The sequence below is a fragment of the Capricornis sumatraensis genome, chromosome 3, assembly GCF_032405125.1.
Source record: "Capricornis sumatraensis isolate serow.1 chromosome 3, serow.2, whole genome shotgun sequence".
NCBI lineage: Eukaryota > Metazoa > Chordata > Mammalia > Artiodactyla > Bovidae > Capricornis > Capricornis sumatraensis.
The window spans coordinates 32,339,014-32,366,186 of NC_091071.1; the positions used below are offsets into that span (position 1 = coordinate 32,339,014).

The following is a 27,173-nucleotide window of genomic DNA, read 5'->3' on the forward strand; positions in this document are numbered from 1 at the left end:
CCAGGCTCCCAGGCCGCACTTCACCCTTGCAGACCCCCGGTTCTCTCCATGAGCCAAACAACCCATGTGGCAGCAGGTTCCCGCCCTTGCTTTGCAGCCTGTTCCCGCCCTTGCTTTGCACCCCAAGCCTGCAGGGGTGACCTGGCTCCAGACTCTGCCTCCTGAGGAGAGGCTGGTACTGCCCGAAGAACCGGGAGGCTGAGGAGGAAAAGGCCACGGTCCGCAGGGCACCCTCTGAGGCAAGCGGCCCACAGGGCTCTCCCATTGACACCGTCTCCAGCTCTCCCTGGCCGGGCCTGGGGCAGCCCGTGGTGCCAGACTGTGAACCGCATCCAGATGATTCCAACACCCATTCCCTCCTTCCTGTAAAGAGCCTGGGGCGCTCGGCCTGGCCGCCCGGGGGCAGCACGAAATGAAGGGCGGGCTGTGCCTGGAGGAGCCCACCGACCTGTTTCCTCATTCGCAGGAAGCGTGCGCTGCAGGTGGGTGCTTGTGGGCCTCTCCCTGGGCTCCTGGGGCCTGTTTCCTCAGCCCAGGGCCCGGCCCAGTGAGGCTCTGAGACCCTCTGCAGGCAGGGAGCTGACAGCTGCTGCCCCAAGGCTGGTCTTCCACCTTCTCTCTGGGGGGGATCTTTCCAGCAAGTGCCTTTTTCGAGACTGAAGTTATTCCAGCATTTCACGTCACGAATGAAATCCCTGGACCTGTGCTGGGCACCCTGCAGGCCCTGCTGCAGAGTGGGGTCCAACCTCAGCCCTGGGCCTCGTGGGCAGGCTTCAGGGGAGGAATCCAGGCCTGTTGGGGAAGGGAGGCCTGCTGGCGGCCAGTGTCAGGCTGGCCACAGAGCAGGGGCCCCCACCTTCTCTCAGCATCGCCTCAACCCTTGGCACGAGCGGGGAGCCCCCTTTATGCCTCGCTCAACTTGGGTTTTACCTCGAGGCCCAGAGGTTCCGGCTGTTTCTGGGCCAGCTTTGAGCTGGAGTGTCACAGGTTCTGAGGACAAGCTGTGATGCCACCTCTAGGGATTGCCAGAGCCCATGCTGCCCGGGAAAGGCGCCTCCCGGCACAACCTCACCCGACTGTCCTCGGTGGGGAGCCCAACGTGCAGCAACATTGCACCGGGCCCCATGCTCAGCCTGCGAGGCAGGGATGTCACGAGCCCATTCTCTAGCTGTGGAAGCTGAGGCTCAGACGGAGCCCAGCAGCTGACAGACGCTCCAGGCTCATGGCACCCGACCTGCCGGGGCTTGGGGGCTCATTTCGGAGGTGTTCTCCCCAGCCCTCCTTTCGGGAACTGGGGGTACCTGGCCAGGGTGGAGGCGGGGAGGACCCAGTGGCTGCACCCCACCCGGCAGCTCCGATAGGGCGGGGGGGTCAGACGGCCGAGAACCTTCCCCTCTGCTGGGCTGTGGCCTTCCTGCCACAGAGCCAAGGAGCAGCGGCCACATTCTTGGTAACTTTTTTTTTTTTTTATTGCCAAATTCAAATTTACAAGGAAGTTCCAGTTTTCATTTCCACCCTTGTGTTCAGTACCCACGAAGCATGAGTCATGCTGGCGAGAGCAGGTACTTCCCTGGAATGGTCCCGAGGCCCAGAAAGCATGAGGTTTCTCAATCCCACTCCACCCCGGGACAAGAATTATTTACATATTTTCAACTTGGAGGAACCCTTACAGTTTCCGCCCCCTGTCATCGTGACTACATTAAATATTTCTTATTTATTGCGTCTAGAAAAGAAGGTGAGTGTTGGTCCTCACCCCGCCTCACGCTTTTTGGACCAGTGCATCTTGAGAACTTAGGGAAATCTAGTATGTCTGTAGAGAGGTGCATTCCGTCACTCAGCCGCTGGTTGCAGGGCAGGTGTCTGGGGGGGCGCGGCGAGCTGCCTTCTGCAGAGAGTAGCAAGCAGGGCAGGCCTGGAGAGGCAAGGGGGCACAGAGGGTCTGCTGGTGCCGCAGGACAATCAATACCCCCTCCCGGGTGGGTGGGGGAGCACGTGGTTGTCTGACTTTGAGGCACCCCTGCTGGCAAACCAGAAACACATGTGCTTTTCCCTAGCCACTTTCAAAGCTGATATTTGGGGGTAGATGTGACCAGCTCTGCCCCTGACTTGGCAAACCCAACGGGCCTGATGTGGACTTGGGGAGGGTCTCTGGAGGGACAGGACGTGGAAATGGAGGGATGGGTGATCTGAGTCTGGTACCCACGTGTCACGCGGCCATGGCCCCCACCCGCCCCAGGCTTACCAAGAATTCCTGGTTCTAACTCTCTCTGCCCCGGAGACCCAGTGCCTGCTGTCTAGAAGGGCCCCTCTGGAGGTGCCCCCACTGTTCGCTTTTCAGGGGTGTTCCTGAAGACATGGCTGTGCCCAGTGCTGCCCAGACAGTGGGGATCTGGCTGCCAGCAGGCTGTGGGCAGCCCGGGACCAACCCTGCGAGCCCACCTAGGGAGAGGTCTGCCCCTGGGCCAGGCATGGGGTGGAAGCTTGGCCCGATCGCACCTTCTGCTCAACAGCCCACGGAGGCCGGTCTGCGTTTAGCTCTCCCGCCCGGCGATGCTGCCCCGGGTCCTTCCGGGCATGCGGTCCCTGCTGGCTGAGACCTTGCTCCTTTAGAGCTTGAAGGGCTGGGTCCACCTGCCTGGGCTTCTTCCTCAGAACAATGCCACTGGCCTTTCCTCCTTTCTGCTGCTCCAAAATCGTTTCAAAAGTAGAAGTGGGAGGCTCCCGAGCGATCCTGCGCCTCATCCAGCAGGGGCACCAGTGGGGTCCCCCCCTGACAACACACACTTTCTCCATCCTTCTGTCCCCGCTGCCTGTCCTTTCCGGAGGGCTCCGCTGAAGGTCATGGCTTGTCCCTCCTTGCTGGGGCCCCTGGAATTTCTGCCGAAATGGCCCTGTCTGAGCTGGGTCTTTTCCCCTGATGGTGCTGGCTGGTCTCACCTGCCCAGGGGCTTCTGATGGCTGGAGAGACCTGTCCCGCAGATGCCACGCCCCTGCCTCGGGGGAACCGGGTGTTTCCTTCAGGAGGCTGACTCTGCCCAGGCAGGCCCTGCCTGATTGCAGATGGAGGAGGCGGCGAGGGGGACGGGACCCTCTAACAGGTGAGTTTGTGTAGCATTTTCTGAGGCCGCTTGATAACTCAGCCCGGCCAGTGCGGACACGGTGGGTGCTCACACTCTTGTGGGAACACGTGGAAGCCAATTCTGCAAGGTCTGAACATCGATCAGTGAGGTGAGGGTCGCTTGGCTGTGCCTGGTTTGAGCAGAAAGAACATCTTGGGAGCTTTATCGGATAGAGGAGACCTGGTCTGCACACACCAAGCCCAAATGGAGAAGGAACCAGGGGTTTTCATTACAAAACAAAAACAAACACAAACGAGCTTGCATCTTTACAGCAGCAGCTGAGAGGAAGAGGGACAAAACCCAGGCTCCCAGGACATCATGTCCTCGCTGCTGGGCAGGGGGTGACCCTTGGGGTGTTCCTGCCTGTGGGCACCCACACAGCTGAGCAGCAGGCAATAGCCTTGGAGCACGGTTTCCATGACCTTTTCTTTCCATCAGAGCCTCAGAGGCCAGAGTCCCTGCAGTCCCACACAGTTTTTTCTTAGGCAAGTGGAGAGATGGTGACAATGGAAGGCCATGCTGGAAAACTGTCCTGTTTGGTTTTAGTCCAGAAGGATGGGGAGGGGACCTGACCACAGTCCCCCTTTCCATGGAAAGATCTGGGTGACGCCCTGGGCTGCCATGGCAGAGGAACTTATGGCCCTCTCAGCTCTGTATGTACCTGAGGATACGTGTCTCTCCCTTATTTATGCTTAAACAATACTTTAAACTTTCCAGAAGAATTTCTATCATTCCACAGGCTCGCCGGGTTAGTGAGAAACAAAGAAGTCAGAATCCCTTAAGACAATGGAGAAGGCCAGACAGAAAACTCTAAACCGCAAATCCTGGGAACTTCAAGGGAAAATGAAAACGAAATCTCTACAGGAATATTACACTTTTAACATGACATCAAACCTTAGGGTGGAGGACGTTTCTCTTTTTTTTTTTTTTTGAACTTTTTAAATAGCTGTTTTTCATCTGCTGCCAAAAGCAAGGATAAATATCCCAAGGAGGTGTTTATTGAAGTTCGCTTTTCTAGAAATTTCTACATGAAGTGACCACGTCTGCTGCTTCTCTGCACACTGTGGGTGGTGGCAGAGGACCTCCAAGACAGGGGAAGGGCTGGCTGATGAACCGAGTGCTGCTGATGGGTCCTGCCACTGCACCCCCCTACCCCCAGGGCCGAGGGCTCTGAGACCAGGAGCCCAGCCCCCTCCCTGAGGCGGCTGTAGGATGATCTGGGTTCCCTGGGGGTGTTGCCACTGGTCCCAGCCTGCACTCAAAGAGGTGTGAAGTCAAAGGGGGATTAGAATTGGAGCAGAGGAGCCCGAGGGTGGTTTGAAGTGCTCCCTGGGGCCGAGAAGAACTGTGGATGTTCCCGGAGTGGGGTCAGCTGGTCCAGGTCCCTGCCAGCGGGGCCACACACGCAGACGTACACGTTGAAGGTGGCCGGCTCAGGGCTCGGCGGGGTCTGCTGGCTCTGGCTGCCCAGCCCCCAAGCCCGGGGCCTCTGTGGCCACCATGGCTGGCGAGGGTGGCGGCGGGATGCCGGTGAGGGCGTGGAGGCTGTGGTGGTCGACGGGCGGGACGAGGGTCAGCGACTCCACGCTCAGCGTGTCTGCAGCGTCCTCACAGAGCAGGGAGATGGTGGGCTGCTGGGCGGGGGTGAGGCTGGGCGACAGGGTGACGGGCTCCATGTCCGTGCTCCTCGCCAGGCTCTTGCCGGGCCTGGCCTCGGCTTCTGTTTCGTTGACAATCACCAACTGGTCGGGGAGGTTAGGCTGAGGCTGCTCTGTGATCATGGGGTCATCTGGGCAAGGAGGGGAGAAGAAAGAGAAGCACGCTCAGCTCCGAGAGACTCCGCTAGCGCTGGTGCCCTCTGCTCCCGTCCTGAACAAAGGCCCGGGGACGTGTGGGTGGGAGATGAAGTGTGTGGGGGAACCAGCTTGCCTCCCCTCCCTCCTTCTGGGGACCCACCTAGGTCTGGGGCAAGTCGAAGCCCAGGGTTACCCTGACTTGTGAAGCAAGGGACACATTTAGGGGCCTGTGCAGAGTGGATCCGGAAGCCCAGTTCCCTGTGCCAGGAAGCAGCCTAAACCGGCTCTGAGTATGAACCACCTGCCTGAGGAGAAATACATGTTTAGGGAGAGAAGGGCTTGGGTGTTCTGATCACCGCAGGCCATTTCTCAGAGTCTATATTTGGTAACAGTGCCCAAGAAGGAACTCACTGCAATATTAAAAAAAAAAAAAAAGAATTCTATAGAACTTTTCAGCTTTGCAAAACTAGAACAAGACTTCGGACTGTGGTTCTCTCGCCTGGTCCTGCTCTGAGTGCTGAGTTAGCACCCAGCAAGGGGCTGTGATTGCCAGGCCATTTCTATGCTGAGGGTCTCTCCCTTTCCACCCCCCATGCCGGGGCCACTGAGAGAAACCACGTCAGGAGGGAGGGGTGGCCCGAAGCGGTTATTTTTGGAGCAGCAGTTTCTTTTTTTGCTGCTTTTTGAAATCCGTTGATTAGATTACAGGCGAATGGCTTATTTGCTTTTCAAAGAGGAGCAGGGCTGGCAGAGACACCAGCTGGACTGGGGCTCCCTCATTGGAAACATCTGCCAAGACTTCACATGCCAGCGATCGGAAAACACAGATGAGAAGGCCGTGGGCATCTCGCTTGGAGAGCAAATTTCCCTTGTTAAAGATCCTGGGGTCAACAGGGCTTTGAGCACACTGTGTGGAGACGGCAATCCAAAAACACTCTGGGCCCAGGGATGATGGCAGACGTTTTTTTGGTTCAATGTGATTCCACTTAAGTGAGTTGTATTTTCTTTTAAGTTAAGCCAAAACAAAACAGAACCGCAAACTGAACACAGAGCAAAAGAATGGAAAAACCAAGTGCAAAGTAAAACCGAAGGGCGTACGGAATGGGATGCAAGAGAGGAAAGAGGGTCCCCAGCGCGGAAAGAAAGCACAAGCAACAGATGGGGTTTCCCAAAGGACACATCGCTCCTTCCCAGAGGACCCCCACCCCGGGCACGGCGAGCTCAGAAAGGCCCCAGGTCACTTCTGCACAAGGTCCTTTTTCTTCTCCCCCCCCAACCTTTTTTTTTTCTAGGAGTAGGCCCACAGAATACCACCACATGGGGCTTTGGGATGGGGTGGTATCGGTGGACACGGGTGAGCACTGGTGGAAAAAATGATTCAAGGTGCGATCTGAGCCCAGAAATGCTGGGTAAACAACCCCACACGCTTTCTGGTTTCTCTGAATTTCAGTGAATTTGCTCCACTCAGTAAGGACGCCTGGTGGTGATGGGCTGATGTCAGGCCTTGGGCTCATGTTGGGACGTGGCGCGCCCTGAACGTGAGGCTCTGAGCATAGGGCTCACCTGCTCCGGCAGCCTTGCCTCGCTTCACACGAGCGTGTCCAGGAACTTATTACAGACGGACTCACGTGTGGGCTTAGCTGCTAGCGAGGCAGTTTAGAGATGACTAACCAGCCAAACGGCACTTCTGTGCCATCTGGAGACAGAGCTTCGGAGCACTTCCTTCACGTTTTCTGCAGAATTCTCCAGGAGAATTCCCTCTTTGCTCGGGTCTGCACTTGCACGCAGATTTTCAAGAGGCTGGCAAACCTCATTCCCTGAGTCCTGCCCGGGTTTCTGGTGGTGAAAACGATCAAGCGTGTAGAAAGGCTGCCATTAAATATATCGGGAAACAAACCAGCAAATGAAGCAGTGCACACAAAAGTGGTTTCTTTTTTAGGAAAAGAATAACTTTATTAAAAGGGTCCATTTGTTCCCTGAAAAAAAGCCTCTTCCTATTTTTTTTAAACAAGAAAAATAAACTTTTCTTATCCACCGTCTACAACACTGCTCTTTGTTTCTATCTACCTATCGATCATCTTCTGTCTATCATCTATTTCCCATCTATCTATCTATATCTGCCTACCGATTTTTAAACTAACAGCTGCTTCCTGAATGTTAGCTCCAAATTTATACATTCAGAGAAAATTTCTACATTCAAGGGAAAATTACCCAGGGAGGACAACTGTTCCTGGTCAAGCATGGACCCAGAGTGGTCACTGCAGACCCTCTGGCCTCGCTTGCCTGCTGGTGTTTCTGAGCTCCGAGGGCACATGTTTGGGCCTGACCCAGGAGACGAGCGGAGGCCGGAGCCAGAGAGCCCGACGTCCAGTTCCCGTGAGGGGTGCTCATCCTCCCTGTGGTGCTGCCCCGAGTTGAAACCAAGGCAGCGGGTGCCCTGAGCCCCTGGGTGCCACCCTCGGAGGCTGATCTGCAGCTCCAGGGCTGACCCTAGTCGAGTGGGTGACATGCTCAGGCTGGGGTAGGTGGGACTGAGCGACGTAGGGAAGAAAAGACAGCAAGTAGGAGGGCAAAGCTCAGGGGAGGTAGCTTTTAAATGCAAGAGAAGGCAAAGGCTCCTGTCTGCCCAGCCGGAGGGCATGGGGCAGGGGGCACCCTAGGGGGAGCATCGCGGGAGGGTGCAGTGACCGCAGCCCACAGACGGCCGCTATTTGGAGCTCTGATCGCAAGAAGGGAGAATGGTGGCGTCACGTCCACCAGTGCGCTTACGAGTGAAAGGACTTGGCCTCCGGCTGGCATGTGATGGAATCTACCGCTTGATAGGAGCAAGGCTGAGGAGAGGGAGAGTGGGGTGGGGGTGGGGCGGGGAGGAAAAGGAAAAGAAAAAAAAGCAACTAGGTAACTTCCTCGTGGCTTTTTGCAAATTCTACTGCCTAGCCTTCATGGCCTAACTGGGGGGCCTTGGGGGGAAGGGGCTGGAGACCCCCTTAGCTCAGGGCTTGTGCCTAGCCTGGTGCGGTGTCTCATGGAGGGCAGTGTTTCCAGACTGCCCGGCTCTGCCTCGCGGAGGAGCTGACCCAGCTGCACCCCCTGCGTCAAGGGTCAGGAGGTTTGGTCCTCAGGTGGGATGAGGCCAGAAGGGGACCAGAGCTGAGGAAATGGCTCGGGTGGACGGCTGGGGCTCCCTGTGCCCTCGCCCGGTGTTCTGGGGGTCTGCAGGAGTTGGAAATGCAGCGTGCGGGGTGGTGGCGGGGGGCGTCGAGGGCCCAGGAGGCTAACAGAGGAGACCTGCCTGCAGTGACCGAGCCAGAGGTGCCGTGACAGCTGCCGATCGAAGCACTAAACCCAGTGGCCGCCGTGACTGTCGGCCTCCGACAGGCTGAACACTCGCCGGCGTCCTTTCCTGCCACTCCTGACTAGAGGGAAACACAGCGACAGATCATAGAGAGCTTTTAACAACCGCACAGAGAAGGGGGGCACGGAGGGGGACACAGAGAAGTGACGGACGCGAAGCATCGACGACAGCGCGGGGTGGGGGCGGGGGCTGGGCTCCAGGGGGGCTGCTGACGCGGCCCCCACACACAGGGGACACCCCGCCCCACCCACCAACCCCGGGAGAAGGTGGGGGCTAAGACGAGCCAAGAACCACATCATCTGCTCGTGGGACTCAAGCAGGTAAAGACGGCAGAGGTCTGTCCTGTTGGGAAGGAAAGCCTCGGGGTGGTCAGCGACACCTGGTCTCGGTGATGGAGGAACAGAACTGCCTGCGGGTTAAGATGAAAACCCTGCATCCCTGGGCCCACCTGAGGAGGGAAGGGTGTGTGGTTGGGGGATCGGAGTTGATGCAGTTAGAGAAACAAGTGGATTTCTGACCCCCACTGACAAGGCAGCCCCTGAAGCCACCAGCAGAGCCTCCCGTGACCCCTCCCCGGTCAACCCCTCCCCAGCCGCGAGGTGACGCTCCACCGGCCGCCACGCTCTGCAATCCGCACCTTTGAAACCAAGACTGAACCACAGCAGCAAGATCTGAGGGCAGGCGCCAAGCGGCCAGGGGGTGGGCTCTAATCGGCTGCAACAAACGTGTTAGGAACATCTCCCTGGGGAGGGACCAACCGCCCCTTCTGAGACAAACTCGCCTTGCGGCCAAGCTTAAGATGAACGCTGCGGAGTGCAACAAGGCGAACGAATGGAACTGCTGGCTTAAAAGGGGTTAAAATGGCACATGTGATGTTAGGTGTGTTTTACCACACTTAAAATTAATGTCACGGAGAACACTGGGGAGGAGAGAGAAGACGTTTGACTTGGGGTTTTGTCCAAGAGTCCTGCCTGCCTGTGGTGCTGGATGTCGGTGACACACAGGTTGGCCCTGAGCTGTCTGGCGCTCAGTCGGCCCAAGTGGGACCAACTGGGTGTTTGGGGCTGAAGGTCACAGGTTCAGATAATTGTCTCAGGGAACAGGTGAGGACGGGGAGGGAGGGACTGGGACAGGCGTCTAACACGGGGCCACCAGGAGCCAAGCTCTTCCTTCTTCCTATAAACGCTCGGGGAAGAGTCAGAGGGACCCCAGCTCAGAATTCCCTGGGCCTGAAGATGGACACTGGAAAGAGCGGCCTTGCCTTCAGTCTGACTTCATTTCTTAACAAAAAATTTTCCATCATCCTCCTCAAAGTCACTCACCCAGAACACAGGTGAAACGCAACGGACTGAAGGTCGGAGGCAGAGTGTCTGTTTGAGGAACTTGGTGTGGGCAGAGAGCTCTTAGAGGAGGCTTTCTTACTAGAGTCCCACAGTGTGCGCATGTGTGTGCACGTGTGCATGTGTGTGTGCACGTGAGCACACGCATGGGCATAACCCAGAAGATGCTTCTAAAGTGTTCCTACTGATCCTACATTTGGTTCTAAAATTTTGGTTCTAAAATTGGGTCTCTAAAAGAGTTCTCTCTTTCCCGCCATGTTTTCTTCAGTTTCTGTTTCTCAAAACCATAAAATGTTTAAGGAAAAAAAACCTCCTCATTCCAAACCCATGATTTTCTCCCTGGAGAACGAGCCGAGGCCCACGAGGCTGGCTATGCTGGAAGAGCCAGCGACAAGAGGCCGGGTGTCTGGACACCTCTGCAGCACAGGACGCCTGCTTGGAAAGACCTGAGGATCCCAGCAAACTGTCTTTAAAGGACAGTGGGAACAGGTGGACCCATGCATCAGGTGTTGAAACCGAACAATAAAAGCCCCTCGGGGCCCAGCTTTAACATAAATAATTCGAAATGAGAATAGAAGCCCCGTGCCCCAGCTCTTTCTGGTTGGCTCCTGTGGGTACCACAGAATTCAGTTTCGACCTCTCCTTCAGTCTGGGGCTTCCCTGGTGGCTCAGACAGTAAAGAATCCACCTGCAATGCAGGAGACCCAGGTTTGATCCCTGGGTCGGGAAGATACCCCTGGAGAATTCCATGGACAGAGGAGCCTGGTGGGCTATAGTCTATGGGGTTGCAAACAGTCAGACAAGACTGAGGGAATACACTTTCACTTTCACTTCAGCCTGGGAGTCTCCTGGCCCTGCTTTGAGGGCCTTCGCTTGCTAAGAAGCCACTCACGAGTGTCCATGATCTGTCTTTGGTATGTAAAGGAGACTCAGAAGCAGGTGCTCCATGCACAGAAGGATATCTGTGGGCCCCTGGCAAACTGGTGACCTGTCTAGTCGGGTCCCTTCCCTCTTCTGGTGGCGGTCCCTCTGCCCGTGTGGGCCTGAAGCCTCAGCTGGGGCCTTGGGCCTGATGGGCGTGGGGGCTATTTCTCGGAGATAAACCAGCCCTCGGGTCTGTATTTGCAAGAATGGAATTGATAGGTAGATCCCAGTGAGGTGGGGGAAAGGAATGGACTTGTCACCAGCCAGATTCTGGACTGGGCCTTGGGGAACTGACCCAAAGACCACCTTCTCCAGGGAGCCCTCTAGTCAGCCCCTCATTCTTGGGCTTTTGCCCCCAGTGATGCCTTCTCTGGGAGGCTTAGGCCCTGCCTGCAGCCCTCAGCTCATAGTTTATAAGCTCTTGGGCAGGGTGTGGGGCTAGGTTGGTGGAGAGACCCTACTGGGTTCAGGTCTGATGCCCATGTGACTGAAGGCCCCATGGGAAGCTGAGGAAATTCATGTTTGGGATAAACATGGGCCTCTTTCAAACCCAGGCAGGAAACGCAAGGTCCCTTGGGCTGGACCAAGGGTGGAGGCGGAAAGCACAACAGAGCATCAAGAGTTTCACGCCCTCCTCTGGGGGGTGAACCCATGGCTGAGGACCCGCGGCTGTCTGGGTTCTGTTCTGTGGCTAACTGGGGGGTCGCTGGGCTCCGCCCAGCAGGAGCTGCACAGTGACCTAGGCATCTGTGAGAGGGCCGAGGCTCCTCGTCTGGCTCAAGAGCAACGGTGAGCTTCGGGAGGGGAGATGCCCGCACGTCTCCAGCCAGGAGCAGGACCAATGCCCAGGTCTCAGGGGTGCCCCCTGGAGGCACTGGGGACAGACGCAGGGAGGCGGCGAGGCATGCTGAGTCATCTCCGCGCGTGGGGCAGGGCTCTGGACCTCGGAGGCTGGGTTCCTATCTGGGCACCCTGCTACCTGCTGCAGCACCCTGGCCAAGCTGTGAGACCCCTCCGAGCCTCTGTGGTTTTCAGCTGCTCAGTGTGAGGCAGAGGGTGGCAGAATTCAATGGGTGAGTGTCTGTAAAGTGCTTCTGAGCTGTACGCCTGACACTGGATTTGGGGAGCAGCATCTACTGGGGTGCCCTGTGGCGGGGGCACACCTGGAGGACTGGGCGGTGGGGGCCTAGGCCACACTGATGGCTGATAGTGTGAAGGCCATCTCTGCTTTTCATGGACGAAAGAGAAAGTGTCAGTCCCTCAGTCGTGTCTGACTCTTTGTGACCCCATGGATTGCAGCCCAGCCTGCCAGGCTCCTCTGTCCATGGGATCCTCCAGGCAAGAACACTGGAGTGGGTAGCCATGCCCTTCCCTTCTCCAGGGGATCTCCCATTTCCTTTTCCAGGGAATCTTCCGGACCCAGGGATCGAACCTGGGTCTTCTGCATTGGCAGGTGGATTCTTTACTGTCTGAGCCACACAATTCCAGGTTTCAACCCTATGGGTCAGAGAAAAAGAATACTGGGTTCATCTCCTGGTGGACAGCATCTCCTGAGTGCTTTTGTGACCAAGCTCTGACGTGCACAGTGTGGCTTCAGGAGCACAGAAGCCCTGGGGTTTGCTAATTCCAGCTGCAGAGGGCCTGGAAGCTGCTCTCCACCCTGGGAACTTTCTGGACTCAGAAGGCTCAGAAACACACAGTGCTTCTGATCCAGCACTGTGCCCTCAAAACCCACTTTGGGACAAGTGGCCCCCGTAGCTGGGCTGCTGCTGTTTGCTGTCCAGGCTGGATGGGGTCGGGGGTGAGGTCCTGGCCAGAGCTCCTGTCCAGCTGACCCTGCGGGGGAAAGTCAAATGACTTCCAAAGCGGAAGCCTGAACACTGGGCCACCACCTGGGTGGACATCTAACCAGGACACGGGAAGAAGGGCACCCATCCCAACATAACCCTCCCCTCTTCTTTCATCTAGCAAGGCTGGGTAGGACACCAGGCAGAGGCTGGCATCCTCTGGGTAGACCTGTCCCTCCAGGGAACCTGGAAACCCCATGGGCTGTTTTCTGGATGGACTTGGTGGCTGAAGGCTGGCCTGGAGGTTTGGCATCAAGAGAAAGTGACCAGAGATCCTACTGGGGCTTGCCGCCCCAACCCCGGGGCACCCTCTCCTTGCAGCGATCAACAGCCAGCTCCTCAGTTGAGAGGGAAGCACCAGCCGCCCCACAGGCAGGCCCTGCATCGGGAGGTGAGTTATTTCAGTGCCTGCAGAGATCTGGGCGGGCAGGCTGGGCCCCAGGCTTTTACTGTCAGGCAGCATAAAAAACGGGGCCTCCAACGCCTGCCTCTGCAGGCCTGCCGGGGACACACCGATCGGGAGCAGACAGCCAGGGGCTGACCATCACTCATCTACCCGACAGTGGGCTAATGGCCCCCGCGTTTTGGAGATGAGCAGACATGTCATTGGCACCGAGTAGGGGATGGTGAGGGTGGGGATGGAGGCCAAGAACAAAGAAACTGCGCAAAGTGCAAGGGGCCAAGGGGCAGAGCCCCAGGGCCACACTCAGATGGACCTCTGCACACCCAGGCCCGACTTTGATAGCGTGGTTCTCTTCTGGCTTCAGTTGGAGGCAAAGAAGTGTATGGCTCTTTGGTTTGTTTAGCTGTCAGCTGTGCCTCCTTAAACGCGAAAGGAAGGTGTAACAGTGGCACCAGAAAGAGACTTTTCACCCAGAATGCAGCTGGAAGTCTGTGTGTGTGTGGGTGCACTTGACACAGACACAGAGCCGTGCATACACCAGAGCACGCGGGCACACACGTGGCACGTCAACACATAACCCTGCTCTTGGGCCCTCAAAGCCAGCACGAGCCCAGGCTTCAGGGGGAAGCTGAGGGCTGTCCTTGGCTTCTGGGAAAGCTCTGTCTGGATTTCCCAGCTATGAGCCTGGGAATGGCAGCAGCAACTGCCTGGACATGCAGCCAACCTTCAGTCGGGCTCAGAAATAGCTCAGAAAGGGCGGTCGTCTCTCCCCGGGGTTGGGGCAGGGAGGGGAGCAGGTGCCGAGTGGAAGAGGGCTCTAAGTGAGGTGGCTTGAGGGTGACCTTGCTGCTGGGGCCCTCGTGAAAGTCTGTCAGAGATGGAGGTAATGGATGCTCGCGGGAGGAGGGGCGGGGGTGTCCTGAGCCACAGGCGTGGAGACCAGACGCGGTTAACCCTTTGCTGAGAACAGTGGAAGCTGAAAACTCCGGACAGAGGGGTCGGTGCCCAAGAGGATCTCTTCCTCTGGTGTTGAGTGGCTGGTGGCCCGGGGCCCTCAATTTCCTGGCACCATGGTGGCTCCCATCTTGACACTCTGCTTTTGTCAAGACCCACCAATCCATCAGTCAACAAGGGCGTGCACAGGTGTCCCTGAAATAACAATGAGTGGGGTCTCGGGAGGGGACCCCGCAGGAACAGGGAATGACACTGAGGGTACCCAGATGGGGTGCAGACTAGAGCTATGGAGGTCCCCCAAATCAGAGACGTCTGGGGCCTCCAGACCCTTGGGTCACTGGCCAGGGTGTGAAGCAGCAGGCAGGCGCAAGGCCCTGCTCCTCTGGCTGCACTCAGGGGCCGTGGTGCTCAGGAAGCAAGCCTGGCATCTTCATTTCTGGGATCTTACGCACTGCAGCCAGGGGCTCATGTGTGAGGGGCTCAGAGAGCTGGGCAGACCATGTGCGTGTCTCACCCCAGGCTCCTTGCACACAGGGCCTCTCCGTGCCACACCTGCGCTTGCGTCAGTTACAGGAGGGCAAGCTGTGACTCCCGCCCATCCTGACAGACTTCCAAAAAGGCCGGCAAGAGGCACCCCCTGGTCACAGACGACTGGACAGCCCCAAACATTTAAAGAGGAAATTGGTATGTTATGGAGGGGAAAAAAAAAAATTAGCAGAGACACAGTTCTTTTGCCAGAGTTCAAAGCATCATGTCTGGGAGACCCCTCCTCCTGACACCTAAGACTCTGGAAGTGACAGTGGGATGAATTTAGGCTGGGTCGCCCACTGCCCACCCCTCCAGCTCTGCGGCCCGTGGACCAGCCCATGAAGAGAGCCATTCCTCCCCTGCTGGGGGCTGAGCCAGCCACCCACCGCTGATGGCATGATGGAGTGGACGGGAACCCCGAGTGGCAGGGTCCCCAGACACGGTGGCAAGGGGCAGCCAGGGGCCTCAGGTGGAGGGGTCGCAGCATTTCCTCAAGTCCCCCCCACTGCACCGTGTCCTGCGGCCAATACCTGCAGGGCTCTGGGCGGCCGAGGTGGTCGACGATGAGCTGGCGCCTCCGGAGCCGCAGTGGCTGGCGCTCCCGCTGCCGCTGGGGCTCCCGCTGGCCGACGGCGAGGGCGAGGACAGCGAGGATGAGCTGTGCTGGTTTATGCACTGGGCCACGGCGAAGCCTGCAAGGCAAGGCGGGAAGCTGTGACCCAGTGGGGCCACCGGCCGGCCTGGACGGAGGGGTGCCGCCTCCCCGGAGACTGTGTGTGAGGCCACGGGCTGGTGGGGAAGCCCCTGCCTCGAAGAGGAGGGCTAACTGACCCAAAGCCAGCTCCTTCACAGTCTGGGTTTGCTCCCTAGAATTAGCTGAACTCGCCGGGCACCGGACGGGCCTGACACACTTCGATGTCATTTCGTGGGAAAGGGTGCAGACAGCCATAGACCCCAGAGTGCGTGTGTGTGTGTGTGTGGGGGGGGGGTAGACGCTGAGCCATAAATCAGTGCTTGATGCTGGCTTAGCATCACACCAGCTGCACCCTTGAAGGGGACAACGCAGCCTCGGGGCTCAGAGGCGTCCTGGTGACGCTCGCAGACAGACGCGGGACACCCTTGCCACCAAACCGTGGGGCCTCCGCTCACGTGGCCGAGTCTTGCCAGAGGCAGGGTGCCCGACCCGAGCTCTGAAACCGCCCTGGGCGGGAGGGGAGACCCTGAAGATGCCCCCTGCCAGGGACTTGGCTCTGCCCTGGCAGGTCTGGTGTAAAGTTTGGTGCCTGAGGGACGCAAGTTCTGGTGAAAAGCGGGCAATTATAGTTTGGCTTGGCCCTCTGAGCAACTCTGGGGTTAAGGATGGGGCTGCTGCCTGCCCAGCCCAAGGGAGCGGAAGGGCCCTGGTTTGGAGACTCGCAGACCCTGGCAAGCCCTGCCTGGCTCAGCGCCAGGACGCGCACCCAGCGTCTATCCCAGCTGCAAGCGCGAGGGGTGTGGGTCACTGACCTTTCCCCACCCGGCTGCTGCAGGGAGAAGGACCACCCAGCCTGCTCGGCCCTGGGTGCTGGGCACGTGGTGGGAGCGGGCTATTCTGAACGAGCCGCCCCGGAGCGCCCGGAAGGGGACCCCTGTCCCCTGTACAGCCTGCTTTTCTAAAGGGACATGGCTCCTGATCTTATCCACGAAGCTCCCGGGAAGCTCCCATGGAACAGACTTCTCGTGGGCGCTCCTGGGAGCCCAGGCAGGCTATGCTAGTTGCTGCTGCAGCCCCCCCGGGAGCTCTATGCCCTTGCTTCTGCACCAAGTTGGGGTGGGGATGCGGGCAGGGCCTTCTCCCCACTGACAGCAGGGACTCTGACCCTCCTGGCCAGTCACATCAAGTCTCCCCAGCCAGAGTGCACTCCTCCTGGCTCCAAGCCTCACGCTTGCCCACCACCAGCTCCCACTGACACTTCTCCCAGCAGGTTCTCCAGGCCTGACCAGGCCTTGCTCAGAACTCAGGCACGTGTCCCGCAGGGGTCCCATAACGAGGGCCCTCTGACTGTTTGGTCAGGCAAGGTTGACTGGAACACAGCCAAGCCCTTTGAGTACATTCTGCCCGCGGCTGCTCGCAAGCTATGGTGGCAACCCTGAGTCGCTGCAAGAGGGGCTGCCAGCGGGGCCCGAAAAGCCTGAAATGCTTTCCTCCCCTTCCCTGGATGGGAACAGCGGGCACGGCCTGGGAGAGGGTGGAGGCACTAGGGAAGCCTGGCCCACTTGCTTGCTAGCTGCGGGGCCTTGGCCAGTCTCCCCACTTCTCGGAGCCTCCTTGCCTCCTCCACACCCTGGTGGGTAGGTCTGGGTGGAGCAGGGGGGGTGGGAGGGGGGTGAGGGAGTTTGCAACGGGACCGATGTTCTGTTCCCACCTTAGGACTTGGGGGAACCCACACCCAGCTGCCCCCGTGGAGGAGCTCTTTTGTACTGATGTTTGTATAAAATTATTTTTGTCTGAGGATCAAAGCCGGGTCTATTTATACCCCCAGCCATGTGATGGCTCGGGGATGTGAAGCCTGGAGGGGGCGTGGCGGGTAAGCTCCCCGCCCCCACCGCGGAGCCCGGCAGGACTTCGCAGGAAGAGGCATGGGGTGATGGGCTGCTGCGGTGCTGGTGGCTAGGGAGGTGGGGGCGGGAGCCTCAGCTTAACTGCGGCCAACATCAAGGCAAATCCTGACAGGAGTCAGGAAGATTCCTGGGGGTGGGGAGGGGTGTGGGCAGCCACCGCTCCACAGAACCAGCTTAATAGCGGCTGACTTCTTAATCATTTCAAGCGGTAAGCCCCCAAGTATACAAGCTGTTTACTTGCCTCAAAAATGAATCACTCTCTAACAAATCAAAACGTCAGGATGGCTTTCCCCGAGCGGCTTATTTATCAGACTGGTGAATGGAGGGCGCCCGAGAGTATGGGCACTGAGTTGAGGGTAAGCTGACCCTGTTACACTCTGGACAATGCCCCAGCCTGGACGGTTTGGCAGTCACCTACCCGTTCTCTTAAGACACGTGTCTTCTCTCTCAAGCTCTTTAAAGCCCTGATTTATTATGGTAAGACATGTAGGGTGGAGTGTGTGGGGGAGCCAGAGAGACGCTGAGCCTGCAGTCAGGATAGCAAAGTTCCTTCATGTAGGGAACGGATTAGGGGTCAAGCCATAGATGGAAAAATATGGTGCACCTCCTGTAGGTGCTAAGAGTTAGAGAAAAAAGAAACCCCACCAACTGCCGATAACACCCGTTCGCGGGTCTAGCTGAATGGAGGCAACGGAAGGCATCTTTCCCTCATCTGCTGCTATAAAAATCCAGCTCCTTTCCTTCCATGGCACAGGGACCCAGAAAGCCTCAGAGATGTTGTTTGTTTGTTTGTTTGCTTTTCAGCTCAGTGCCCAGACTCCCTCTGCAATTTCCTGGGGCTCCTCCCCAAATCGAGCTGGCAACACTTTGAGAGCCGGTTCGACCAAGGGCTCAGCAGAGAACTCAGGGCAAGCGCCTGTGGTTGGGGCTCTGGGCCTCCCGCTCTTGCTTCATCCTGTTCTTGATGAACTAGCTTTGCCGGGAGTGCCAACGGGCTCTCTGGGCGCAAGTTAAACACGCATGGGCTGCCAAGTACTTGCAAACTCACAGATGCGCCAGAGATCATGGGACCAGGGCACGGGCAAACAGGCCTCTGTGAGAGCTCCTCCAGCAGATAAAATTCTTGGCCCTTCCTGAGACAGGCTCAAGAAAAGCCTGTGAGATGTGAATGGAAAGGCCATATGGATCTTCATAGCATCTGGCTGATCCCACCTTTAGAAATTGATGCTGTGAAGGCACTGTGGGTGGGTGCATGGATATTCAAAGCATTGGTGCATGTGACAGGGAACTGGTGACATCCGAAGCATGCACCAATTAGACAAAAACCAAATAAATCCTCCTACGCCCGGATGATGAAATCCTTGGCGGCTGTCAAACATGCTGGTATAAAAGAAGATGAAGTGTGGAGGGAAACGCTCAAGACGTAGTAAATAAAAGATTTGAAAAAACATGTCCCATCTGCTCCCACTGTTGTAAAAATAAATAAATAAATACAAGGTTAAAAAAAAAAAAAAAAAAAGATCTGCCCTCCAATGTAGGGGACATGGGTTTGATCCCTGGTCTGGGAAGGGAAAAAACTAAGATCATGGAATCTAGTCCCATCACCTTAGGGCAAACAGAAGGGTAAAAAGTGGAAACAGTGTCAGATTTTACTTTCTTGGGCTCCAAAATCACTGCAGATGGTGACTGTAGCCATGAAATTAAAAGATGCTTGCTCCCTGGAAGAAAAGCTATGCTAAACCTAGACAGCGTATTAAAAAGCAGAGACATCACTTTACAGATGGAGGTCCAGATAGACAAAGCTATGGTTTTCCCGGAAGTCATGCACTGATGTGAAAGTTGGACCATAAAGGCTGAGCGCCGAAGAATTGATGCTTTGGAACTGTAGTGCTGGAGAAGGCTCTTGAGAGTCCCTTTGATTGAAAGAAGATCAAATCAGTCATTCCTAAAGGAAATCAACCCTGAATATTCATCGGGAGGACTGATGCTGATGCTGAAGCTCCACTACTTTGGCCACCTGATGGGAAGAGCCAACTCACTGGAAAAGACCCTGATGCTGGGAAAGACTGAGGACGGGAGGAAAAGGGGATGACAGAGGATGAGATGGTTGGATCTCACCTGATCTCATCCATGTTTGGATGGATGGCATCACTACCTCAATGGACATGAGTCTGAGCAAACGCCGGGAGATAGTGAAGGACAGGGAAGCCTGGTGTGCTGCAGTCCAGGGGGTCAAAAAGAGTTGGACACGACTGGAAGCCTGAACAACAACTGGGAAGATTCCACATGCCATGGAGCAACTAAGCCCACGAGCTCCAACTAGAGAACGCCCTTGCCAAGCAATGAAGACACAATGCAGCCAAAAATTAAAAAAAAAAAAAAGGCTTTTCTCATTAAAAAAAAAGTGCTGCCAATTCATCTCAAACTTTTCACACACACACACACACACACACACACACACACACACACACACACACACACACATCCAGGCTCTGTCTCTCTCCTTGTACAGATAGAAAAGTGTTAGTTGCTCAGCCATGTCTGACCGACTCTTTGCAACCCCATGGACTATAGCCTGCCAGGCTTCTCCATCCATGGGATTTTCCGGGCAAGCACACTAGAATGGGTTGCCATTTCCTTCTCCAGGGGATCTTCTGACCCAGGGATTGAAGCCGGGTCTCCTACATTGCAGGCACACTCTTTACCAACTGAGTCCCCATGGAAGCCCTCTCTTTGTACCAGGAGCAGAGCAACAGACTGGAGTGGAAGTCGTGGGAGCATCGGGTGGTTTACTAGGGTGAGTTTTACTTTAATTTTTTAGAGCTTGTCTGAATTTTCCAGGACTTCTACCACGTTCAGCATTTTAAACCAGAAAAAGAGGGGAAGGATGAAGGAAGGCACCTGGGCAGGCGGACGCTGCTGGGTCCCTAACATACACCTTCGATCTGTTCTGGCCTCCGGAGCTCTCTCCCCCAGAATCACTAAGAACCTGCCCAAAGCTGGGTCCAGACACGATGCTCTGGAGCAGGCAGGACAATGGTGAAATGCATTCCCCGCTTTCCAGGAGCCCCGGGCTTTACAGGGTCAGGCGGGGGTCTTCCTGCTGCCCTCTGGCCCTGTTCTGACAGTTATTCTGGGAAGATGAACTCATGAGTAACTCTCTGGCATTTGTCAAGCACACACAAAAAATACCACGAGAAGGTCAGTCTGTTATTTTAAGTGCGCTGATAGAGGGAGGGCTGGTCTGCAGGTCAGGATCCCTCATGATCTTGGATGGGCCCCATTCTCTGTGGGTCTGTATGTTTTTATGAGAAACACAGTACAGTGAGTGAGGCTCTCTGCACTTAAATGGTCAGTTTTCTTTTTCCCTATAAATGTGAATTTGATTTGAATCCCACAGCCTTTGGGGGATGTGGGGAGAGACACTGAAAAGTGCACCCTGAATATACATTGTGCACCACTATCATTGACAAACCTAGACAGCATATTAAAAAGCAGAGATGTCACTTTGCCGACAAAGGTCCAGATAGTCAAAGCTATGCCCAGTAGTCATGCACAGATGCGACAGCTGGATCATAAAGAAGGCTGAGCATCAAAGAATTGATGCTTTCGAATTGATGAGGATGAGATGGTTGGATGGCATCACTGACTCAATCGATGTGAATCTGAGCAAACTCTGGGAGATGGTGAAGGACAGGGAAGGCTGGTGTGCTGCAGTCCCTGGGGTTGCAAGAGTTGGACACGACTGAGTGACTGAACAACAATGCTATTGCCTTCGGGTGGAACACCCACTAAGCTTTCCCCATGAGAGCAAGGTTGCCACAGAAGGCAGTGTCCAGCGCTAGCCAACTGCAGCCCAGAAGCTTGCAGCTATGTTTGGCTTTGCTCACATCTCGTTTGTGCTTTGCTTGATTTAGGCACTACCATTCATACATTGGAGAAGGAAATGGCAACCCACTCCAGTATTCTTGCCTGGAGAATCCCATGGACGGAGGAACTTGGTGGGCTACAGTCCACGGGTCGCAGAGCCGGACACGACTGAGCGACTTCACTTTCACTTCACTTTCACTACTCATACATTGGGAGATTCTACATACAAGTCTGGGTGTCTGGCTTCTTCAAAAACAACAACCTGGCATCACTGGGCCCTATTCCCACGTGGCAGCAACTGGAAGAAGTGAGTAGTTCCCTTCCCCTCCCTAACTTGCCTGGTGCTCGTAGGCATTTCAGTTATGAATCTCTGCTCTTTATTTCTGGATTCTTGGTCAAATCCATGGGACTTGGAAAAGGAAGTTCCAACCCTCAGTGACCTTTTGTCAGCTCCCTCCTCCAGCCCTACCCCTCACCTTTCCAATCAGTGGGGGCCGGGGAGGGCCTGTAGAGATGGGGCCCCTGCCTCTTGCAGCCCAGGGAGGTCTCAGACTGAGTGACACGAACCCATTGCTCGGACCTCCCCGGTGGTCCAATGGTCAAGAATCCGCCTGCCAACGCAGGGAACATGGATTCAACGTGGCCTGGGAAGATCCCGCACGCCACAGGGCAACTGACCCCATGTGCTACAACCACCGAAGCCTGCACGCCCTAGAGCCTGTGCTCTGCAACTAGAGAGTAGCCTCGCTCTCTGCAACTAGAGAAAGCCCAGTTACAGCAACGAAGACCCAGTGCAGCCAAAAAAAAAAAAAAAGAACGACTTGCCCTTGGCCTCAGCTCGGCTGTTCCCTTGGTCTGGAATTCCCTTTGGCCTCTTTTCTGTCTTCACAAATCCCTTCCCTATCTTTTAAGGCTCAGATAGCTCCGGGCCAGCTCGGGCAAGGGTTTCTGCAATCAGTGGGGCCAACTGTTCTTTCCCCTGTGCTCCCAAAGCCTAGCCTGTCCAGCCTTGGGGCCCCATCAGCCTACATAAGGCATATGCCCAAGTAGAGCAAAAGAAACTTGACTGCCAAGTTGCTTTGCCATTATGTGCAACAACTATCATTATTTTAATAGCTAGCACCTGGAATCCTTGGGAGTTCAGAGTGCTTTGTACAGTGTTTCTGATACTGTGAGCTGTCCCCCAGTACCGATTCTCCCCCTCATCTGCAATTATAGAATCTGGCAACTAGGCATAGCCCTGTGACTAAGCGGTGGTGGCCAGTGAGATAGAAGTGAAAGTGACGTGTTTGGTTTCTACGAAGGGTTCTTCAAAGGAAAGAGGTATGCTTTCCTCCATCCTGCTTCCTGAAACATGGATGCAATGGTTGGAACTCCAGCAGCTATCATAGCCCATAAGGATGAATCACACACTAGGGACAGCAGAGCATTGGGCAGGAAGGATCTTGGGTCCCTGATGCCTTTGTGGAGCCCCTGACTCCCTTCATCCAGGATTCCTCTCCCTTAGAGGTAAATAAACTCTTTGGGGTTTTTGTCTACTGTGCAGTTGGACCTAATCTTAACTGCCAGATGTGAAAAAGCTTCAGTAATGCAGGGGTGTGAGCTGAGCTCTGTAGAGACAAGGGACTGGCTGGCCCCCAAAGCTTCTGGGGTAAGGAAAGCTGCCCTGCACTTCCTGGAGGAAATCTGGGGTGGTAGAGTAAGGAAAAAGAGGGGAAGGAGCAATTGAGAGGGGACCTTTCCCACAAACCCACAAATCTTTAGGCAATGCTCCTTCAGCTCTTTTCTTCTGCAGTGCAAGTGGTCTTTTGGGGGAGTACGTAGGAAAAGAACCGAGTTCCCATCTGGGTTCACGCCAGGCCACACAAAGATGATGCACAAGGGCCAAGACCTGGAAACAGCCGGGACCACGGGAGAGTCAAGGGTGGGGAGGATTGCACGTGTGCGGGCAAGAGAACCAGGGGGTCTGAGCCAAAGTTTCCGAAACCCGGGAGGAGCAAGGAGGCCCCAGCTGACCTCTGCGGTCTGCCCAGAACTTGTGCTGTTCTGCGTACTATGATTCTATATAAGAGGTATTGGTTATGTGACTGACGTGCCATTCTATCAGATTGAAGACTGGAAGATCTGAAAACTCCCTGAGCATGTGGGAGATTCAACAGGTACCTTTCAGAAAGCTGAAGGGGAAGGAACCCCACTGGCTTAGACTTCATCTCAGGGACTGTGACCACTGAACAGCAGCCACCTTACCCCAGAGCCTCACCCGTTACAGGCACTCCTACAGATCCCCAGGAAGGATGCAAGGTGGCTGACATCTGAAAAACCAAAGCCAAATAAATGCCATGGCTACTAAATACTGAAAGCCACGAAAACACAAACTAAACGGTGAGACTCCAACAATCAAGGTGAGCGGGAAGTGAGAAGCTATGTCAGAACAACTTCCAGCAACGGGAGATTGACGTTACCACTTGGCTCTCATTTTCTGGGGGGCTAAGACCTCAAGGAACACTGTTCTAGGTGACCAAGCTCTCATGACATCCCAGCTCATATTCGAGATTCCTGTCCCATTACACCCTCCTGGGCAAGGTCCCTGAAGGCAGGTTCCTGGAAGAATCAGCTGCCAGGCTGGAGACAGAGCCTCGTTCTGGAAAGATAATGTCACATCACAGCATTTTGCAAAATTTAAAAAAATCTACACAGTGAAATTCTAGTTTATATGCAAGATGAAAATAGAACTGCCCTGGCTGCAGGGTACCTGATCAAGGGTAGGCTTCCCTTCTCCTGCCTCTTCTAGAAGGAACCTCTGTAGAGCCTGCCTATGAAAATCACAGACAGGTCAGGTGGGTGGCTCAATGCCTCGAGTCTACAGGCTGCAAACTCAAGCACCAAGGGCAGGACGGATAACAGGGGTGAAAGAGGAGAGGTGAGGGGTGAAAGGCAGACAGTCTCCTCCACTTGCCATCTGCTTTCCCTTGTTTGATTGCAACATGGGCACTGAGAAATCGCTCTCTTCTCTCAGGAAAATGAACCTGATTCATGGGGCTTTCAGCCTGTGTCGGGGAGACAACAGGGAGTGGGGGAGACTGGGGAAAACTGGAAACTACGGCTCTGCAGCCCCTCTGACTGCTGCTGCCTGAGAAAGTGGCCACAGCTTTCTGTTCCTCAGGAGAAGCTGGGTATCTGGATTTTGGTGTAAAACTTCCTGATTTTTAAAACTGCTGACAATTCACTTCACATTTGAAAAAAAAAAAAAAGCAGGCAAGCCCCAGGCAAACCAAACCGAGTGCGTCTCCAGTGCGAATGGTCTCTGCCAGCTGAGACTGGCGGCGTCAAGGCTGAGCTCCTGACATGTGTGCCTTCGGAGTCTGAATGACACCCTCGTGAGTCAATGAAGGATCACATGGATGTGTTTCAAAGAAGTCCAGTTTCCAAGAGACCTCTTTCAGGATAAAGATCCAAGACTTGAAGGGGAAGAGCTGTCCACCCTGACAAAAACCAAAGCCTTGCTTCTCGACAGTCTCGGCTGGAATGAGGACCGCGGGGGTGGGGGTGCCCCCCACTCCCATCTGTCTTTCATTAGCAAATTCACCCCGGGGCCCCGGCTCAGGTTGTGAGGATGCAGTGTCTGTAGTTTTCTCACCGCTCCTCGATGCTGGGAAACAGTAAAAATAATCAATTGGCCCCGTGACCTCGCGCACAAAGCTGAAGACAGCAAGTGCAGCCGTGGCCCGATTTCCCCCACCCTTGCTGGCTCCTTCCTTGCTGGGCCCCTTCACCTCCCTCCAATGCAGCCTGCCCCGGCCCTGGGGCCAAAGAGGAGGCGCAGGGCTGAGACGGAGTGTGGGACTCCGCCGTCGGGTGGCTCTGTATGATGGACTGTATGTGGTCTGCAGGGTCTACCGGCGATATCGGAGGTGGGCTTTGAAGCCCGTACCTCTCCCCCTCATCCTCTGCTTTCCCCCGCCAGATGAGAGCAATGTCCAGCAGTGGGGCTGCACCCTGGTGGCTCAGATGGTAAAGAATCCACCTGCAATGCAGGAGGCCCAGGTTTCATCCCTGGGTGGCGAAGATCCCCTGGAGGAGGAACCCACTGCAGTATTTTTGCCAGGGAAATCCCATGGACAGAGGAGCCTGGTGGGGTACAGTCTATGGGGTCGCAAGGAGTCGGGTATGACTTAGCAATTAAACCCCCAACTAGCAAAGCCAAAGTGCCTACAACTATTCAGAGAACACTGGGCGGGAGGCGGGGGGGTGCAGGACAAGGACGCAGCTTCAGAGTCAAGTTCAACAGCAGCGCGCCCACTGGGCCATGGGTGGCCAGGCTTTCACCTAGGCCTCCTCTAAGGAATTTGCACAAAAATAAAAGGATCCACCAACATATGCCCTCTGCTCCCCGTAGTGAGTCATATGATTTACTGTTTCAGGGTTCTGGGCACAAAACTCTGTGTTCCAGGACCAACACACGGCCACCCCGCAATGCTGACCCTGAGCGATTTCTGATCTTTGTGTGCACTTCCTGCCTGGCCCAGGGGGCTGCTCTGGGAAGAGGGTGTTTCTACCACCTCCCTCGGCTGAGCCTGAACAACCTCACCACAGGTGAGACGCCCTCCATCACTGACGGGCAGGACCTCAAAATGCTTAAAGACTTTTATTTCCGGTTGTTTTTTTTAGGGGATAACATGTCCAACATATAAAAATAGCTGGAAACTTGCAGAATCTTTTAACCTATAGCTGTTTATCCTCAGATAAATCCTCTTGGATTTTAAAGACTATACTTGAAAACCTGCAGGAAAGAAAAAATGGTCTTTCAGTATCTCATTTTCTTTGTGCTCTCGGTCCCAGCTCTGCCCCTGAAACTGCTTTTGTTTTCAGGTGACGCCTCCCTGGGGGGGCTGCCACCCATGGAAGAGACCTGGGGTCTAAGCAGCCCTCTGGCTGCCCGGGGGTGCAATGTGAATGTCAGCCCCTCGCGAGCTGCCCTATACTGCCTTGGACACGAGCCCCTCTCCAGGCCACGGGGGTGGGGGGCTGCTGGCAGGTGGGGACCACGCTGGACTAGATCTCTGAGAATCTCTTAGAGGAGCATCCCCTGAAGGTGGCCAGGACTTGGGCTTTGTGCCCAAGGGCCAGGGCCCTGCCTTGCCCAGCCCCTGCCCTCTTCCAGTGACATTACCGTCTATACAATAGTGAGAAGAGAGCTCCACAACAGTCTCTCAGCAGAGGTATTAGAAAGCCCACCAGTGGCCATCTCGGCTGCCTCTCAACTGAGGCAGGAAACAGGGCTGAAAGAGCAGCGAGAGGGAGGCCCGTTAGAGATCGGGGGTGCTTTCAGATGCAGGGAGCGGGTCACGGACCCTGGACTCCTGGCCCCAGCAGGAGGCCAGAACCACTGGCCAGGGCTGAGTTGGGTCAGCCACAGCCCTGCGTGCAAAGGACAAACAACCTCCTGAGGCTCTCAGTGGCCCAAGGCCCATTGAGTCTTCCCAGCAAGTCTCCATCCCATCGGCCCTACTCTGTGTGCTCAGGCCAGAAGTGGGTGCTGCATGCTGACATGTGCTCCTGGCCTCATACGTTCTCCGAGGGGGCCATGTGCAAGGGGGCCAGGGGACCAGTTTTGATCTTCTGCATGTGCAGTCCACACGTACTTAACACACTCCCAGAGCACCCACCCACCTGTGGTCCTGGTTCCCTGTGCGTGTGTGCAGGACCATGGGGTGGCTCCCCCCACCGTAGCGGGGCCATGTCAGGGTCTCCGGCCACGCGCCTTAACAGACTGGGGTTAGGCCAGACAGACAGGCGATGGCGTCGGCTGAGACATCACTGGTAGTGAGACCGGGAGATGCTATCTGGAACTACGTGGGGCAGGTAGGACCAGGTAGTGTGTGAGGAGCCACACACAGCCCAAAGCAAGCTTCAAAAGCCATGGCCGAGGTTGCTGAGTGGACGGGACTATTACCTTCTGACCTGGCAGTACTTGCTGCTCGACACAAGCCGCCAGGCGGACGGGGACACAGCTCTGTTGGCTATGGGGGAGCTCACTTGAGAGCAGATACTTGACTCTGCGGCTGCAGTTCCCACTCTGGACACAGGATATGGGTGTGAAGGGGGATCGGGGGTCCGGGCACCCGGCGTGGCCATGTGGCCTCGGGGGAACCACTTAGCCCACAAGCCTATGGCTCTCACATGTAAAGCAGGTGATGTCAGCTCACCTCAAGAGGGCCCAAGAGGAATGAACAAGTCGCGACGGTCTAAGGTTTCAGTCAGCACGAGCTGTTTGACGACTTAGCTGGCATTTATGGTACAACTGGAATTTGGGCCCAGTGAGGCAAGAACTGGGGATTTTCGTTTTTAGGAGGGTCTTTACACCTGGGGGATGTGTCAGAAGCAACAGCTCAGCTCAATACAGAAAACAACACTGCACAGAGCAGAATCCTGCCTT

The 27,173-nt window shown here is 55.8% G+C and overlaps 1 protein-coding gene across 3 annotated transcripts in view; it reads right to left on the reverse strand.

Moving 5' to 3' along the window:
* Positions 1-1,528: 1,528 nt before the first annotated feature.
* Positions 1,529-27,173, reverse strand: part of CLEC16A (C-type lectin domain containing 16A) — a 236,983-nt gene continuing 211,338 nt past the window's right edge. For all 3 annotated transcript variants that reach the window (XM_068967038.1, XM_068967036.1, XM_068967037.1), the window contains 2 exons: positions 14,797-14,958; positions 1,529-4,908 (listed from right to left, as the gene is read on the reverse strand). In XM_068967038.1, the coding sequence (XP_068823139.1) occupies positions 4,553-4,908; positions 14,797-14,958 (518 nt within the window). In that variant the 3' untranslated portion in view covers positions 1,529-4,552. The remainder of the gene's footprint in view (positions 4,909-14,796; positions 14,959-27,173) is intronic.